Source organism: Pelodiscus sinensis, chromosome 7, assembly GCF_052426305.1.
Source record: "Pelodiscus sinensis isolate ZL-2025 chromosome 7, ASM5242630v1, whole genome shotgun sequence".
NCBI classification, from domain to species: domain Eukaryota; kingdom Metazoa; phylum Chordata; order Testudines; family Trionychidae; genus Pelodiscus; species Pelodiscus sinensis.
Genome location: NC_143058.1, coordinates 8,291,527 through 8,306,368, shown reverse-complemented (window position 1 = coordinate 8,306,368; position 14,842 = coordinate 8,291,527). Strand labels below are relative to the sequence as shown.

The window sequence follows — 14,842 nt, the reverse complement described above, 5'->3', positions numbered from 1 at the left end:
ATCCTCTGCATCCTCCTTGTCCACAAATCTGTTGACCCCCTCAAAGAACTCTAGCAGATTCGTAAGGCATGATTTCCCTTTACAGAAACCATGTTGCCTTTCTCCCAACAAATTATGTTCATCCATATATCTGACAATTTTCCTATTATATTTTTACACTTAATTTGACAATGTTTATGGCCATTTCTATTTTCCTCACTAGGATCTGACTTCCTCTTTTTAAAAGATATCTTTTTATCTCTCACTGCTTCTTTTATCTGGTTAAGCCAAGCCATGGTGGCACTTTTTTGGTTCTCTTACTGTGTTTTTTAATTTGGTGTATACATTTAAGTTGAGCCTCTATTATGGTATATTTGAAAAGTTCCCATGCAGCTTGCAGAGATTTTACTTTTGTCACTTTACCTTTTACCATATATCAGATCAACAAAGAAGCAAGGAGACATTATTGTAATTAGAGATGTAAGCATCTAGTCGACTACCCGATAAGCATGTGCTTATCGGGTAGTCGAGTAGTGACTCGACTAGTTGCTTCCCCACTCCCCAACACTTCCTGCCTCTGTCAGACTCAGGCAGACATAGGCAGTCCACTGTCAGACACAGGCAGCAATGGGGGGGAGCAGGAGCTGGTGCTGGAGGAAGGCGGTTTAAAAGCCGGTTCCCGACAACACCATCTGGGGGGGGCAGAGGAAGCAGAGGCATAGCTGGGTCCGGGCGTGAACTGGGTTATCAGCTGATTCCTGGCTTGCTCCCAGTCCCAGACGCTGGGCCTCTGCTTTTTAGATGTATTAAAAAGCAGAGGCCTAGTGTGGGAGACCAGGTGGGAGCCAGGAATCAGCTGATTCCCAGCTTGCAGCTGGTCCACCTGCTATGCCTCTGCCTTTTAAATATGTTAAGAGCGTAGTAGGTCCCGGGAGCTAAACCCCACTGCAGCTCTGCAGTTTTCCCCCTTATCAACTAATACAATAGTTTTTAACATGATTAGCTGATTACATGCAATTTAATATATTTAATTATAATAATACATAAGAAAAAATCACTTTTAAAATGCAGAAATACGCTGAAAAGTCACTTTCTAAAAATAAGACTATGGGTTGCATTTTTGCTACGCCTTAATGGCAGATCACATTTTTCCAGTTTTAAATTGAAAAGATTTTTTTCCCACTAATACCCAGTATCTGATAGTTAGCTATGGGTTTTTTTGTTTTTGTTTTCTTTTGGCGGGGGAGGGGCACAGGGAGAGGAGCTCACACATCATTAGAAATAAAAGGCTCTGTAACAAAAGTTTAATTATTCTGATGTGTTCCAGAATAGAATCTAGCTAACACATTCTCAACTCTGCTGGCTTTGCAGGACTAACAAGGAACATATATTTTTGCATATGCTCAGGGATCAAACCTGTTGAATAAGGAGGTATTTTTGTGCTCTCTTTTCTAACCTTAACCACAACGGGTAGCCTAAAATTATTATAATTTCTAATGTAAATTAAAAAAAAAAATCAGGAAATTAGGAGAGCCACGTGTGTGGAAAATAAACATGACCTGGTGAAAGTGGACTGCAGTCAGTGGTAGAAACTCTATCTATATGAGAGAAAACTGAAATAACAGGAGGAAGGGGAGTGTGTGGAAAAGGCAAACGGGGAAGGAAAAGGGCTATGCAAGCAGATGGGTGATGGAAATAGAAAGAGAGGGACAATTAGATCGGGAGAACCTGAATGTATCCGACTATAAACATCTGCAGCTATATGTGGTATACACCAGGGTGTGAAAGACTACTGAAATGTAGAGAGATTGGCCAGTAGTGGAACAGGAGAAGCAGCTATATAGTAGGAATATTTCAGCCTTCTGAAATACTAGGTAGTTTCTGATACAATAATTAAATGCTCAGTCAGGGTTTCAGAGTTACATTTTAATTTATAACAAACATAGTTAAGCTCTTATTACATAAAAAGTACTATAAAACATACAGTAACCAAGATGTCCTCCAAAGTCTATAAGCCTAGCCACAACTTTGTTTTCTACCCTTACCTTATTTGATTTATTGAAGGCCTTCCCCACACAAACACGTCAGATGCCTGCTAGACCAAAGAAACACTAAAAATATTGCAAAAGCGACGAGGAGTCCTATGGCACCTTATAGACTAACTGAAGTGTAGGAGCATAAGCTTTCGTGGGCAAAGACCCACTTCGTCAGATGCAGGACTCCTCGTCGCTTTTGCAGATACAGACTAACACGGCTACCCCTCTGATACTAAAAATATTGTCAGATTTCTTCAGCTTTAGGAGGACTATGGGTAGGCCTCAAACCCTAAAATTTTGGAAGATACTGCTATATTACATCTTCAGATTCTTGTAACCCTAGACTTCTCAAAAAAGAAAAATACAACTGTTCCCTTTTTGTGAAATTACACCATAACAGCCATTTGACTAACAGCCTCCATTAACTGTTGACGTAATCCTATGACGTAATTTCTCTTAGGATAATCTTATTCTTTCTGATGTCGTTCTATGACATATTATTCACTTTTATGTATAACATACTGTTTAGAACACTGGAAGAATAGACCTAGTCTATGAGTAAGAGCCCTGCAAATCTGCAGACATCCACTGTTCATTTTTGCAGTTGCAGATGCAGAAGCAGGTACAAAATAGCTTGTATCTACACAAGGCTCTATGAGAAGTTTTACAGATAACTGACTGTTCTTGATAATTCAGCCTAAGGAACCAACATTAACTAATGCAAAGAGTACAGTTAACAGAAGATTTTGGTTAGTTGGGGAATCACACAGTTCAATGTTTTAAAAGACTGGGGGGGGGGGGCTGTGCCCCATGCTCACTACGCTCGTCAACCCCCTCTGTCTGCTGCAGCCGGATGATGGCCTCTCCTCCTACCTGTGCCGCAGTGGGGTGGGGGAGGGCGCCACCAGCCCTTTCTCTGTCCAAATGGGTGCTGAATCACAGGGCCTGCCCCAGGATTGGGGCTGGGGAAAGGATGCTGCAGCCAGAAGGGGGCTGGGTCCCGATTGGGGCCTTGTTGGCCAGGTTTCATTTTAAATCAAGTAAAATATGTCCAACACAAAGAAATTTCAACATTTTTATGGCAAGAGTGAGAAACCTTTTTTAGGTCAGGGACTACTGACCCACAGAAAAATCAGTTAGGGATCACATGTGGGAAGGAAAAAAAGCCCCTCCAAAAACCCCCTACCCTCACTGATGTGGCCCCCAACTGAGACACTTCACTTCCCTGATACTCCAGCACTATGGGGTGGGAGGCGGGATTGAGGTTCAAGGCCTCAGGACAGATTAATTCTTCTGGGGTTCCATGGTTAGTGGATTTTGTGGGCCCCCTAAGCTATGGGGTAGGGCCAATAATGGGTTCAGTGTGTGGGACAGGGCTGCCAGAGAGTGGGATAGGAATGGGGGTGCAGGATCTGGGCAAGAGGTAGGATGCAGGAGGGGCTAAGGGTGCAAGTTCAGGGTGGGAAGTTGGGTGCAGGAGCAGGCTGGGGGAGGGTGTCTGGCCAGGAGGGAGGGTACAGGAGCAAGAAAGGGTGAAGGAACAGGCTGGGGGTGCGGTTTCTGGGTAGAGGGCAGGAGCCGGGGAAGAGGCAGGAGTGAGCTGACAGGTGGCTTTGTTGTAGCTGAACAGTGTCCAGGTAGGGAGCCTATGCGAAGATGGAGCCTGTGGACACAAAGTGACATGATGACATCACTCTGTCGTCCCACAGGAAAAAAAATTATATATATAAAAATATGCACACACACGCGCGCGCGCGCACACAGAGGTGATCACCTGCATTCTGAATTGCACCTGGAAATGAAAAAGCAACCAGTGAATAACTCTGAGCACAGATGCTATAGTGCTTACTGGGATAAACTCTTTACTTAAGGGGTGAGAAATGGAAGCCTAACTTTTCTGTCATTAGGTGATAAGTGTCAAAATTATAGATAACGTATTTTGACTAAATTTGGAAGAACGGGGGGGGGGGGAGGGGATAGCTCAGTGGTTTGAGCATTGGCATTTAGGAATCTGGGGCAAAAATCTGTCAGGGATGGTACTTGGTCCTGCTGTGAAGGCAGAGGACTGGACTCGATGACCTTTCAAGATCCTTTCCAGTTCTAGGAGATTAGGCATCTCCATTCATTTCATTTCTTAATTGTAACCATTTCACCTCAAACAGAGCCATGTTTGAAAACATTCATCTTCTCTTGTTTTCCAAGTTACTAGGAATTAGTAATACTGCAAATCCTTTTTCCTCAAGTTAATACACGAAGGATACTTTTATCTGTAACCATAGTTTTTTGTAACATGTATTCCCATAATTTAGAATTGCCCTCATATATTTTGCCACCATATATCAAAAACACAAGCTTTAATTTAAAAATATGAAGCTTAAAGCTTTAGAATTATCTTGGACTTAACAATTCTTTGATAATTAACACTCATCTCGTATGACTGATGTATTGCGCTGTATCCATTAACAACCAGATTAAATCTCTATCCAATTCTCTGAAAAGATGCCACTAAAACTTTGTGAACAAAAGGTATGTACTGTATTCATCTTATAAATATTTCCGAAAGTTAGTTTGTCCCAAAAGATCTCTGAAACTGTAAGAGCTAGAAACACCAAATTTTGCACGGATACTACTAATTTCCTAACTTAAATACCTGGATTGGTTCCATCTCGAAATCGGTTCCCCTGGAGCCCCAATTGGGCCCACTGATAATTAGCTTTTAGTAGTGCCTGATCATAGAAACACAAAATTTTGCACGGATACTACTGATTTCCTAACTTCAATAACTGGATTGGTTATATCTTGAAATTGGTTCCCCAGAGCCCCAATTGGGCCACTAATTAGCTTTTAGTAACACCTGATCATAGGCATTTGCTGGACTTTTATGTGTGCCACATAAACTTCAACTACGAGATCTTTTCCCTATAACAGAAAAAGTACTAGCTATGTTAGTTTCTTAAAATAATGTACAAGAGAAATGTATTTCCAATAAAATATGCTATGTTAATGTCATTGACGTAGTTCATTCATCACACCTTTTACTATATTTTACCCAGGCGACACTACTAGTAAAAAATAAAATACTTAACACAAAATAAGATTTTACAAATAGAGAAAAATCTCATTTTCTATAGGATTTTAAAATGATCTATTAAATAAATACACTGAATAGTCTAACATGTGGACGTGCTTTAAAAATGGAAAGCATGTCCACAGTTAGGTAATTCTACTTTGAGGATTCCACAGAATTTGAATAAGTATAATATAGTTTTACCTCAAGGTTAGTCAATGTCATCTCTCTGAAGACATAAGCAGGATTTCCTTCCTCTGAATGGCAGGCAATCTGGAAATTACCATATGATGAGCTTCCTGTAGGCTCTGGCCAGTACTGATGGCACTTAACCTGAAGTCAAGAGATTTTCAAAGATGAAAGCCTTTAGAATCAGAATGTTATTTTCCCTCCTTTCAGGATTCAACAAAGTTCCCTTCTGAGGACGTTGTAATTACACTAACTTGGTTACTGAACATACAGTATCTGTTTATAACTGAAAATGAGCTATTAGCTGTGTAACTGATATAAAAATTCAAATGAGCATAACTGATATTAGCCCTAAGCAGATGAATACACTTAGCTACTTTCAACTATTTTGCTCTTATGACATAATCAAAGGACCAAATGCAAGAAACTCCATGCATATCTGAGGGCAAAATATGGTTTAAATTAACATTGCAGGATGTGCAGTTGCCATTCACCTTGCAGGTAACAAGCTTTTCATCTGATCTAGCTATGTAAGTATTATATTATTTCCTTCACACAGGCACCAACTCTTGAGTTTAGTGTAATTGAATAGTGATGCCTTAAATTTTGATAGTATTTCTTTTTAAGTATCCACTAAATGTTCCATTTTGACACTGTAGTGATAGCTGCTACCTGAGATCCACATCTAAGTTCTAAAATCCTACAACAATCCTTCCTTAAGGCAGATTTATATGAAAAAGAAAACACACTGCTATAGTGTGAAAGGAGGAGATGGCCAGTAACCAATGACTAAGACTGCTTCATTGTTGGACAAAATAAGATGTTAGGGTGGTGGGTTTACTAACAGTCTTTATAGTTAAATGGAAACTTTAAAGACAACCAACTTTATGACAAACTGCTTAAATGCCCAAATATAAAGAGAGGATATTTCAGTTCATGAATACATTTTATCTTGCTAACCCACCTGTAAGAGCAGCCATATCTGCAGACTTCCTGCTCTACTGAGACACTTGGTATGCAGTGGGACAATGATATCAGTAGCCCCATGCTTAGCATTGGAGCAGGGAGTCTGGTGATGGGTATAAGATAAAGTCCTTTTATTTCAATATTTAGCAACTCCCCAAAAATTCTATAAATACCAATATTAAAAAACCTTAGAGAACTGCTATTGTGGATCTGTTCTTAATAGATCAGCAAAGAAAATGAAATAAAACTAAAAGGGGACTTGAACTAGAATTCCCTCTAAATATGTCATTTGGGAGCACATAGTATCATATAGTAAAACTGATTCACTGTAAAATAATAAAAACATTAATACACCTAACATTTTAATACCATATATTCTTGTTTATAAGCCCACTGTGAAGAGCGGGGGTTGGTTTATAAACTGATCAGCATAAACAGTGAATGGCAGTGACTGGAAGTCAGATCCCAATCACTGCCAATTGCCATTTCGGGGTAAGGGGAGCGATGGGAAGCAGCAGCCAGTACATCCCTTGGCCCATGCTGCTGCCTCAGTTCCTACCCCCTTCATCCCCTGCCCACACAGAGAGGGGGCTCAAACAGCCAAAGGCAGCTCCTGCCCCAGCACTCTGCCAATGGCTGGGCTCAGAGCCCTGGAGAAGGAAAAAACATCAAAGAAATGGAAAAGATACATTCCGCCAGGTGATTCTCGCTTGGGGCTCAACATTTGTGACCAGCCGCATGCACACTGCCTCCGGCCCTTGGGATGCGATATTGATACCCTGGGAGGCACCATCTGCCCTCCCGCCGCCAGCTGCACCGCTGTTTACACTCCAGCCGCCTTCCCCATCCCAGTCCTGAGGTGGGCCCAATCCTTATTTTTCTTTTTCTTTTCTTTTCCTCCCCTAGGGCTCGGTGCCTGGCCAAGGGCAGAGTGCCAGAGCAGGAGCTGCCTTTGGCCACGAGAGCCCACTCGCTGTATCCTCCGTGGATGGGCAGCAGACAAAGCAGGTGGGAGCTTAGGAAGCAGCGCTGGCCAAAAGATGTGCTGGTGGCCGCTCACCACCACTCCCCTTGACCTGGAACGATGAATGGCAGGGACTGGGGGCTGACAGGCTCCGAGCCTACAGATGCTCTCCATGGACAAAACGTCCCAGTAGTTTGCTCTGATGGGCTGGGAAGTGATCCTGGGAAGTGCTGCGGATTCTACTGTACTCTGCTGGCATATTTGTTTGCTTGCAGGGCACGGAGCCTCTCAGCTCCCAATGGTTGTGAACAGCAAACTGCAGTCAATGGGAGCGGAGAAGCTCCATGCACGTCCCTCAGCCAGTGCTGAAGCTGAGGAGCTACGAGTGTACTCCTGAGTCGGCTTATAAATGGGTAAATGACTTTTTACTATTTTTTCTCTAAGTTTTACAGGGGGGAGGCTTATGAACAAACAGGCTTATATTCGAGTATATATGGTATATGGTTATTTTAACAAGAATGCACACACAGTTGAAGTCTGAATTAATGTGATTATCTTCAACACAAACCAGTTTTGCTAGCCAGGATGATAGATATCTACTATAAAAACCTCTAAATAAAACATAGAATGATGATGAAATACTATACCAGCTGTTTTATGAAATACACCATGTATATGCTAATTTTTAAATGGTACTTCAATGGAAAGAAGAAACACAATGGGCAAAATTATTAAGGAGAAAATATCAACCAGAGTTTCAGATGTAGCTGACTTTCCTTTGTAAAATTAGGTGATGCCATTATGGCAATGTACACATAATTACTTATTTATAATTTATAAATATGCAGCTAACAACATGTAACATACCATCATTTTGAATTAAAAGTAGCATATATAAAAATGGAGTTAAGAACTAACCTGACTGACTAGTCAGAAATAAATCTCTTTAAATAAATGATTGCCTGTGCTGTAGTCAATTTGCAAACATTAATGATCTTTCATTTGATTAAGCAAATACCCAGAAGCATTACTGCATTGTGTGGAGGTACAGCTTGAAAATAATGCTGGATTTAAAGCTGACCCATGGATCTGGATCCAATTCTCCAAAGAGCTCCACAGTATAACTGGTGATTGTTGTGATATTGCGACCTCGCAAGGCTAATTTATGACATTGTAAAGCAAAGAATACAACACTGGTCCAAGCCTCTTTACAGGATTAATTAATCCGTGTGCAGAAACTTTAAGCTAGAAAAAATTATGAAGCTTTTTGAGTTGACAGAGCTCAAAAAAAAGAACACACTCCAAGCATGTAAACTTTGTTTACTACTTCATTGTAAAAACAGACAAAGTCTTTAAAAATTCATTTATGAAATATGAGAATCAAGACAAATAAATATAAATGTATACTATGTGTTAAGACAAGCTTCATACCCCAGAAAGAAAGGGTTTAAAATTGGAACACAGAAGACCGCTAACAGTAGCAATGCCTGTGAACACCACCATAAAAAAGAAATTCCTGAAGGCCCTGTTCTTGCCATAAATGGGCAGATTCAAAAAGGAATTTTTAAAATAGGTGATTGGAATTTAAGTCAAAACTTTTACTTACTCTGCCCCGTTCAACTTGAGTGGTCAACATTACAACCATAGATGAACCTTGTTCCCAAGTCATCTGCCAAAAATCAGGGCAAGTGTTCGGTAATGGACCCTGACAAGCAATGTACTGGTTTATTATGCTGGAAGAAGGGATTTCCATCTAAAAGAAAACAAAACGATAATTATTTTTTCTGTTAAACAATATTCAAGTTGCCAATACATCAATTTATGCACCATAAATTTAGTCTTTACTATATAATTTAAATTAAACTTACAAAAAATGAAGAATGAAATCAATAAAAATTTTACAATTGTTACAGACCACAGTTAAAAAAAGCACACAGAACAAAACAAAGTCTGTCAACTTTGAGAAAAACTGTATTTAAAACCATAAAGAAATCCAAATATCTTTCATTTAAATAACTGACAGACTTTTGGCGCCAAATACCGAGCTATAAAAAACCACAGGTCACAATGAAGGCATATGAAAAAATGTGACAGTTCAGCATCAAAATAATTTGAGTAGACATATACGCATTAAATTCACTGTTTATAATATCTGTTAATTAACTACTAATCCTGGAATCAAATAATTTTTCCTCTGTATTTCTAAAGTGAAAAGTTAGCTGTACTTTCGTTTTTCCTGGCAACAAAGAACTAGCAAGCTAAATTTTACTAGTACTGAAAACTGCTACAACAATGTGCACTGGGTTACTCTGCACTACTTTTAACTCTAGATCAGTGTTTTGTAAACTGTGTTCCGTGGCACATTGGTGTGCTGCGGAGAACAGCAGAATTCAAAATGGCCGCCTTTAAAGGGGCAGGTGACCTTTCCCCCTCTCCCCCAATAACTTTCTCCCAACCCTTTTTTCCCCCCTCAATAACTATCCCCCTGGCCCTTCTCCCCCGCCCCCTCCTCTTTTTTTGGTCAACAAAAAATCCTTGGTGTTCCTCGTACAAAAAATATTGTTTGGTGTTCCTCGGTCTTAAAAATTTTAAGAAACACTGCTCTAGATCAGTGTTTCCCAAATGGTGTTCCGCAGAACCCAGGGATTCCTCAAAATGAACATAAGGGTTCCACGAGAAAATTCCATTACAATAACATTTTATGATTTAAAAAATATTTTTGTACACATTAAATGTGAGTTTTGTTTTTAATTATGTGCAATTAAACTAATTGTAGATCTCATTATCTTGTTTACCATTTGTTTATTATTATCCTTACTCATTTGTGGTCTACTTTTTCAGCTCCATAGCTAAGACTGTTATTAGGGGTTCCACAAAATTATTTTGAGTTTAAAAAAGTTCTGTGGCCAAATGAAACTGGGAAACACTGCTCTAGATGTTTACTTTCTCCCAACAATGACCCCATCTGAAATTAAATTCAGGATCTCATTGCTCCACATAAAATCTCTCAATTTGATGGAGCGTTATTAGGAAATTATCAACCACTGTCTTTCAGATACATAAACTTACTAAATATTTACACCAATTTATGAAAGTACTTCCCATCCAAGGTAGCCCAGGTTAGATTTGAGAAACATTTTCAAAAAGAGTAAATTATTTTATTTTCATATTTTCCGTGAAAAGCTGCAGTAGCAACTTATAACCATGTTCCCTGTAAGATGTGCACTTGCATGGCCATTCAGGAGAAAGTCAAATGCCGCCCAGCGGACTAGCAGAGTGCCCACAGTTAGTTTTTTTGTTTCAACTGGCGGTGCACATTGGCACATGCATCGATGCACATAAAAATATTCTGCACGTGGATGGGAAAATCAGCACATGGATGGAAAAGATTAGAGAGAACTTTGCTTATAAATCAGTTCTTCTCCAGAAGGTTGCCATGCTTTTCTTATAATATGAATGACATAACATTCAACTCACATTTATATAATTTGCATTGATGTAGTCATCATTACTCTTCAAAATGACCCGTGTAGCATCATCTGAAAAATATTTAAAGAACATGTGGTATTTCTCTACCAAGTACAATTAAATATTTTAACTTAAAAACTTATACATATACACAAACTTACAAGGCGAAATGTCTCTGTATCTATTTTTGGAAATGTTTTGAGGTAATTTGGCACAAGACATTGTCATTCCAGGCTTCTTCCTATATAGTTGCTAAAAGGAAAAAAGATGGTCAGATAGTAACAGGCACAACACAAAGCTTGTTGGCTTTCAGTTTTCTACAGACATTTTAAAATAGGATAAAACAAACATTCTTTTCTATTCTTAAGCAAAATACAGCATTCATTTCGTTCTTTTACAAGATCACTCAAACAGCTGGACTAAATGTTCCATAAATTTGATCAAAAGCATAGGCTGAGAAACTGATTTGAAAGCTGGGGCAGCATGCACGTATATGGACAAAGTTCAATGCTACTAGTTGTGTGGCAATAGCAAAGAGAGTCCATTGTAAGGATGTTACATTTAGATTTGTCAACTAATTGAATAGTTGATGTAATTTGCATTGACTATTCAATGAGTCAATAAGGGCACCTCTACCTTTGAAATGTAGGAAGAGCCCCCCTGGCTCAAGGAGTCCCCTGTTGACCCTCTGCTCTCTGCTTTTGAAATGTACAAGAGCCTCTTGCACATTTCAAAAATGAAGTGCCACCAGGAGTGCGGGGCAAGCAGGGGACTATTTGAGTCCCCAGTTCACCCCATGCTCCCTGAAGTGCTTCTGCTTTTGAAATATAGCAAGAGCCCTGCTCTTGATACATTTCAAAGGCAGAAGCGTCACCAGTTCACTGCTGCATCCCTGCCCCTTCTCCCCACAGAGACAGTGCTGGGGGGAAATGGCTTTTAAACCAGCTGCCCCAGCACTGGATCCTGTGCCCCTCCCCTCGGCTCCCAGGACTCTGCCAGGCACCGGAAAAGGTGTGTGCTGTCCTTGCTTGGGGCAGAGATCCTGGCCCTACTGGAGGTATGGGGTGAAGAGGAGACACTCCAGGATTTCCACTCCAGATGGCGAAATACCGACATATGGCCAGAGGGCTGAGACCCTGGCCATGAGGGGCCACCACAGGACTCTGAAGCAGGTCTGCAGCAAGGTCAAAGAGCTCAGACAGGGCTACCCCAGGGTGAGGGAGTGCAGCTGGCCAAACACTTCCCTTGCCTGCTTATCTGTGGGATGCGAGGGTGGAGGGGGGACATGGAAGCAGGGCCCGCTGTCCAGGCCACACATGGCCTTTCTCCCTGGATATCACCGTCCTCTGCCCTGAGAACTGTTGCTCTCGGCACGCTGATGAGGGCAAGGCTTCAGGGACAGTGTCTCCAGGAATGACTGACCACCTCTCTATTCAGCCGGACCAGCTGTGACTGTGGGGTGATCACCAGCAGCCCAGTCAGCTGCCCGACCCCGTGGGAACTGCAGGCATCGGAGGGTCCACGAGGACCTGATGAGGGACATGTGTCTGTCCTCCGGGACATGCAGCAGATGCTGGCCAAGAGGGTCTGGGACAAGGCAGAATGGCGGGACCAGATTGGACCAAGCTGCTGCAGCAGGGCCTCAACATCTGCGCCACTGTATGGGAGACCATGGCGTACCCAACACCAGTCCCAGTCCCTGCTCCAGTACCCATCACCCCCCCCACCCTCCATGTCAGCCCTGACCCGCCCGCCAGCTGTTTATCCCTCTCTTCCACCAGGACCCTCCAATTCCCGAGATCGTCGAAGTCCCTGGACACGAGGTAGACAAACCACTCAAACTACGTGCCAGTCTGAGCCCCAGATTTAAGCCTCTCCTCTCCAAGATTTTCACTCCCCCTCCCCATATCCAGATTCTCAGCTTCCCCCCTCCCTCCCAGTTACTTTTATCCCAAATAGAAAAACAGGGTTTTTTTGTACAAAACCATTGTTTTTATTGGATCTCTGGGAAGGGCAGAAGGGAGGGGTTGTTGGAAAGGCAGAGAGGGTCAAGGAACAGGCCCCTAGTGGGGAGGTCCTGGGGAGAGTTACTGAGGTCCTTCAGAGAAACTCTCTCTCGGGGCCTCCCGGATGCGCACCCCCACGTGATGGGCCTGATGGATAGCAACTGTGTGTGGCTGCTCGAAGGACCATCTCTCCCAGCCAGCCTCTGTCCCCCACTCCAGAAGGAAGGCCTCCCCCTTCCTTCCCACAATGTGGTGGTGAACACAACAGGCTGACAACACCTGGGAGATGTTATGCTCCCTCATATTGAGGCAGGTCAGAGGCACCTGAATCGTGCCTTCAAGCGTCCAAAGGAGCATTCCACCCAGATGCAGGCCCTTCCCAGACAGGTACTGAAACGGTCCCTGCTTGTGTTCAGGTGGCCGGTGTACACGCTCATCAGCTACTGCATCAGGGGTAGGCCGCGTTCCCCACAAAGGACAGTGGCATTTCAACGTTCCCGACCCTGAAGTTGTGCTTGGGGAAGAATATGACAGCCTCCAGCTCCTGGTAGAGACTGGAGTTGTGGGACACGGGTGTCATGCGTCCTCCTTGACCAGCCAGTTAAACTGTCCGAACTGTCCATGGTGGTTGACCAGGACCTGCAGGACCATAGAACCACATGGCACAGTGGTTGGGGTCACGGAGGGGGATGTGGGTTCCAACTATTGCCCCCCCTCTTCTGCAGTTGGGGAAGCCCAGGGCAGCAAATCCGGCCACAATGGGGTGCAGGTCTCCCAGGCAAATGACTGCACAGCAGGATGGTGTTTATGGCCCCCGTCACCTGCAGAAGGAGACAGACACAAAACAGAGAATCAAAGGGGGTCCCTGAGCCCTTGGGAGGTCCCTGCGCTCTGCCTCCTCCACCCCCAAACACCCCAGGAGCCACTCCCTATGAAGCCACCCCTGCCCCTGCAGGGCCGTGTGAGGGCAAAACTGCAGAGCCCTCTCCCCCCACAACACTGGACGAGGATTTTCCTCCCCCGGCAATCCTAATCCCCCCTTTCCCTAGGGTCTCACTTTCCAGTACTCCCCCACCTACCCTCTTCCAGGGACTGCAGCCTGAGAGTGCCTGACCTCCATGAAGAGGGCCCTGATGTGGACTTTCCCACGCAGAACTGGTTGCTCACAGGCTGGTAACTGTCTGTCACGGCGAGCTTCCAGCCGGCAATGGCGACCCGCTTCTCCAGGCAGGTGGCGGGTTGCATCTGGGTGTCCCATCAACGGAAGGAAGGGGTGAGCCAGGATGTCTCCTTCCTCATTCTGAAGTTGTAGAGCCACTGCAGGCTGTCCCACCACTCCATCACCAGCCGGCCCCACCAGTCAGAACTGGTGTCCAGCCTCCAAAACCATCTCTTCACCGTAGGGTGCGGTTGCAAGGGCATTGCTCCCACACACAGGCAGAGGTTCTCGCAGAGGACCATGAAGGCAGCCTGCAGAAACTGCAGCATGGCATTGTGGGGCCATCGCATGCCCGGAGGCAGCTCCGGCTCCATGGCAAGGAGTGCTGTAGGGTCCAGAAGCCGGGCAACCAGAGCGCACAGTGCAAATGCTTTGCAGTCCCTCGGAGAGGTAGGCAAGCAAGCAGAAGAAGCTGAGCAATGGCTATGGGGGGGGGAGGGGGGGGCCTTTACGCATGCATCTGAGATAGCCTAAAGCAGCAGTACCCAGAAGCAACTGCTGACCTAATGCTGTGCCTGAACTAGTTTTGGGTGGCCCTAAATGTGAGGTAGACTGTCCACACGCAAAAAGCGCAACAAAATAGTGATTTACTATTTTGAAAGATAGCATCCACACTGATTGGACGCAATCTTTCAAAATAGCAAATCACTATTTTGTTGCGCTTTTTGCACATGTACGCTTTCTTTCAAAATAAGCTTTTCCAGAAGATGTCTTCCGGAAAAGCTTATTCTGAAAGAAGCTTGCAGTGTAGACGTAGCCTGACAAAGGCAGCGGGGAGGGAGGGCGTGGGGGGAGGGAACTTACATACTCAGTCCATTGTACCTTAAACGTGGTATGTTTCATTTAGTTTGAATCAAACTACAAATCACTCAAGAGAAACTTTGGAACGACACTTTCTGCATTTTTCTTCAGCTATTGCATTTCAATCAAAACAAGCATGGAAACAGG

At 43.4% G+C, this 14,842-nt stretch overlaps 1 protein-coding gene across 2 annotated transcripts in view; it reads right to left on the bottom strand.

Annotated features, from left to right (window-relative positions):
- The window catches only part of PTPN4 (protein tyrosine phosphatase non-receptor type 4), a 216,284-nt gene that overhangs the window by 26,675 nt on the left and 174,767 nt on the right, over positions 1 to 14,842 (bottom strand). For both annotated transcript variants that reach the window (XM_075933064.2, XM_006137719.5), the window contains exons 21-24: positions 10,831 to 10,921; positions 10,679 to 10,740; positions 8,808 to 8,954; positions 5,287 to 5,415 (exon numbers count right to left, since the gene is read on the bottom strand). In XM_075933064.2, coding sequence (XP_075789179.1) covers positions 5,287 to 5,415; positions 8,808 to 8,954; positions 10,679 to 10,740; positions 10,831 to 10,921 — 429 coding nt within the window. The remainder of the gene's footprint in view (positions 1 to 5,286; positions 5,416 to 8,807; positions 8,955 to 10,678; positions 10,741 to 10,830; positions 10,922 to 14,842) is intronic.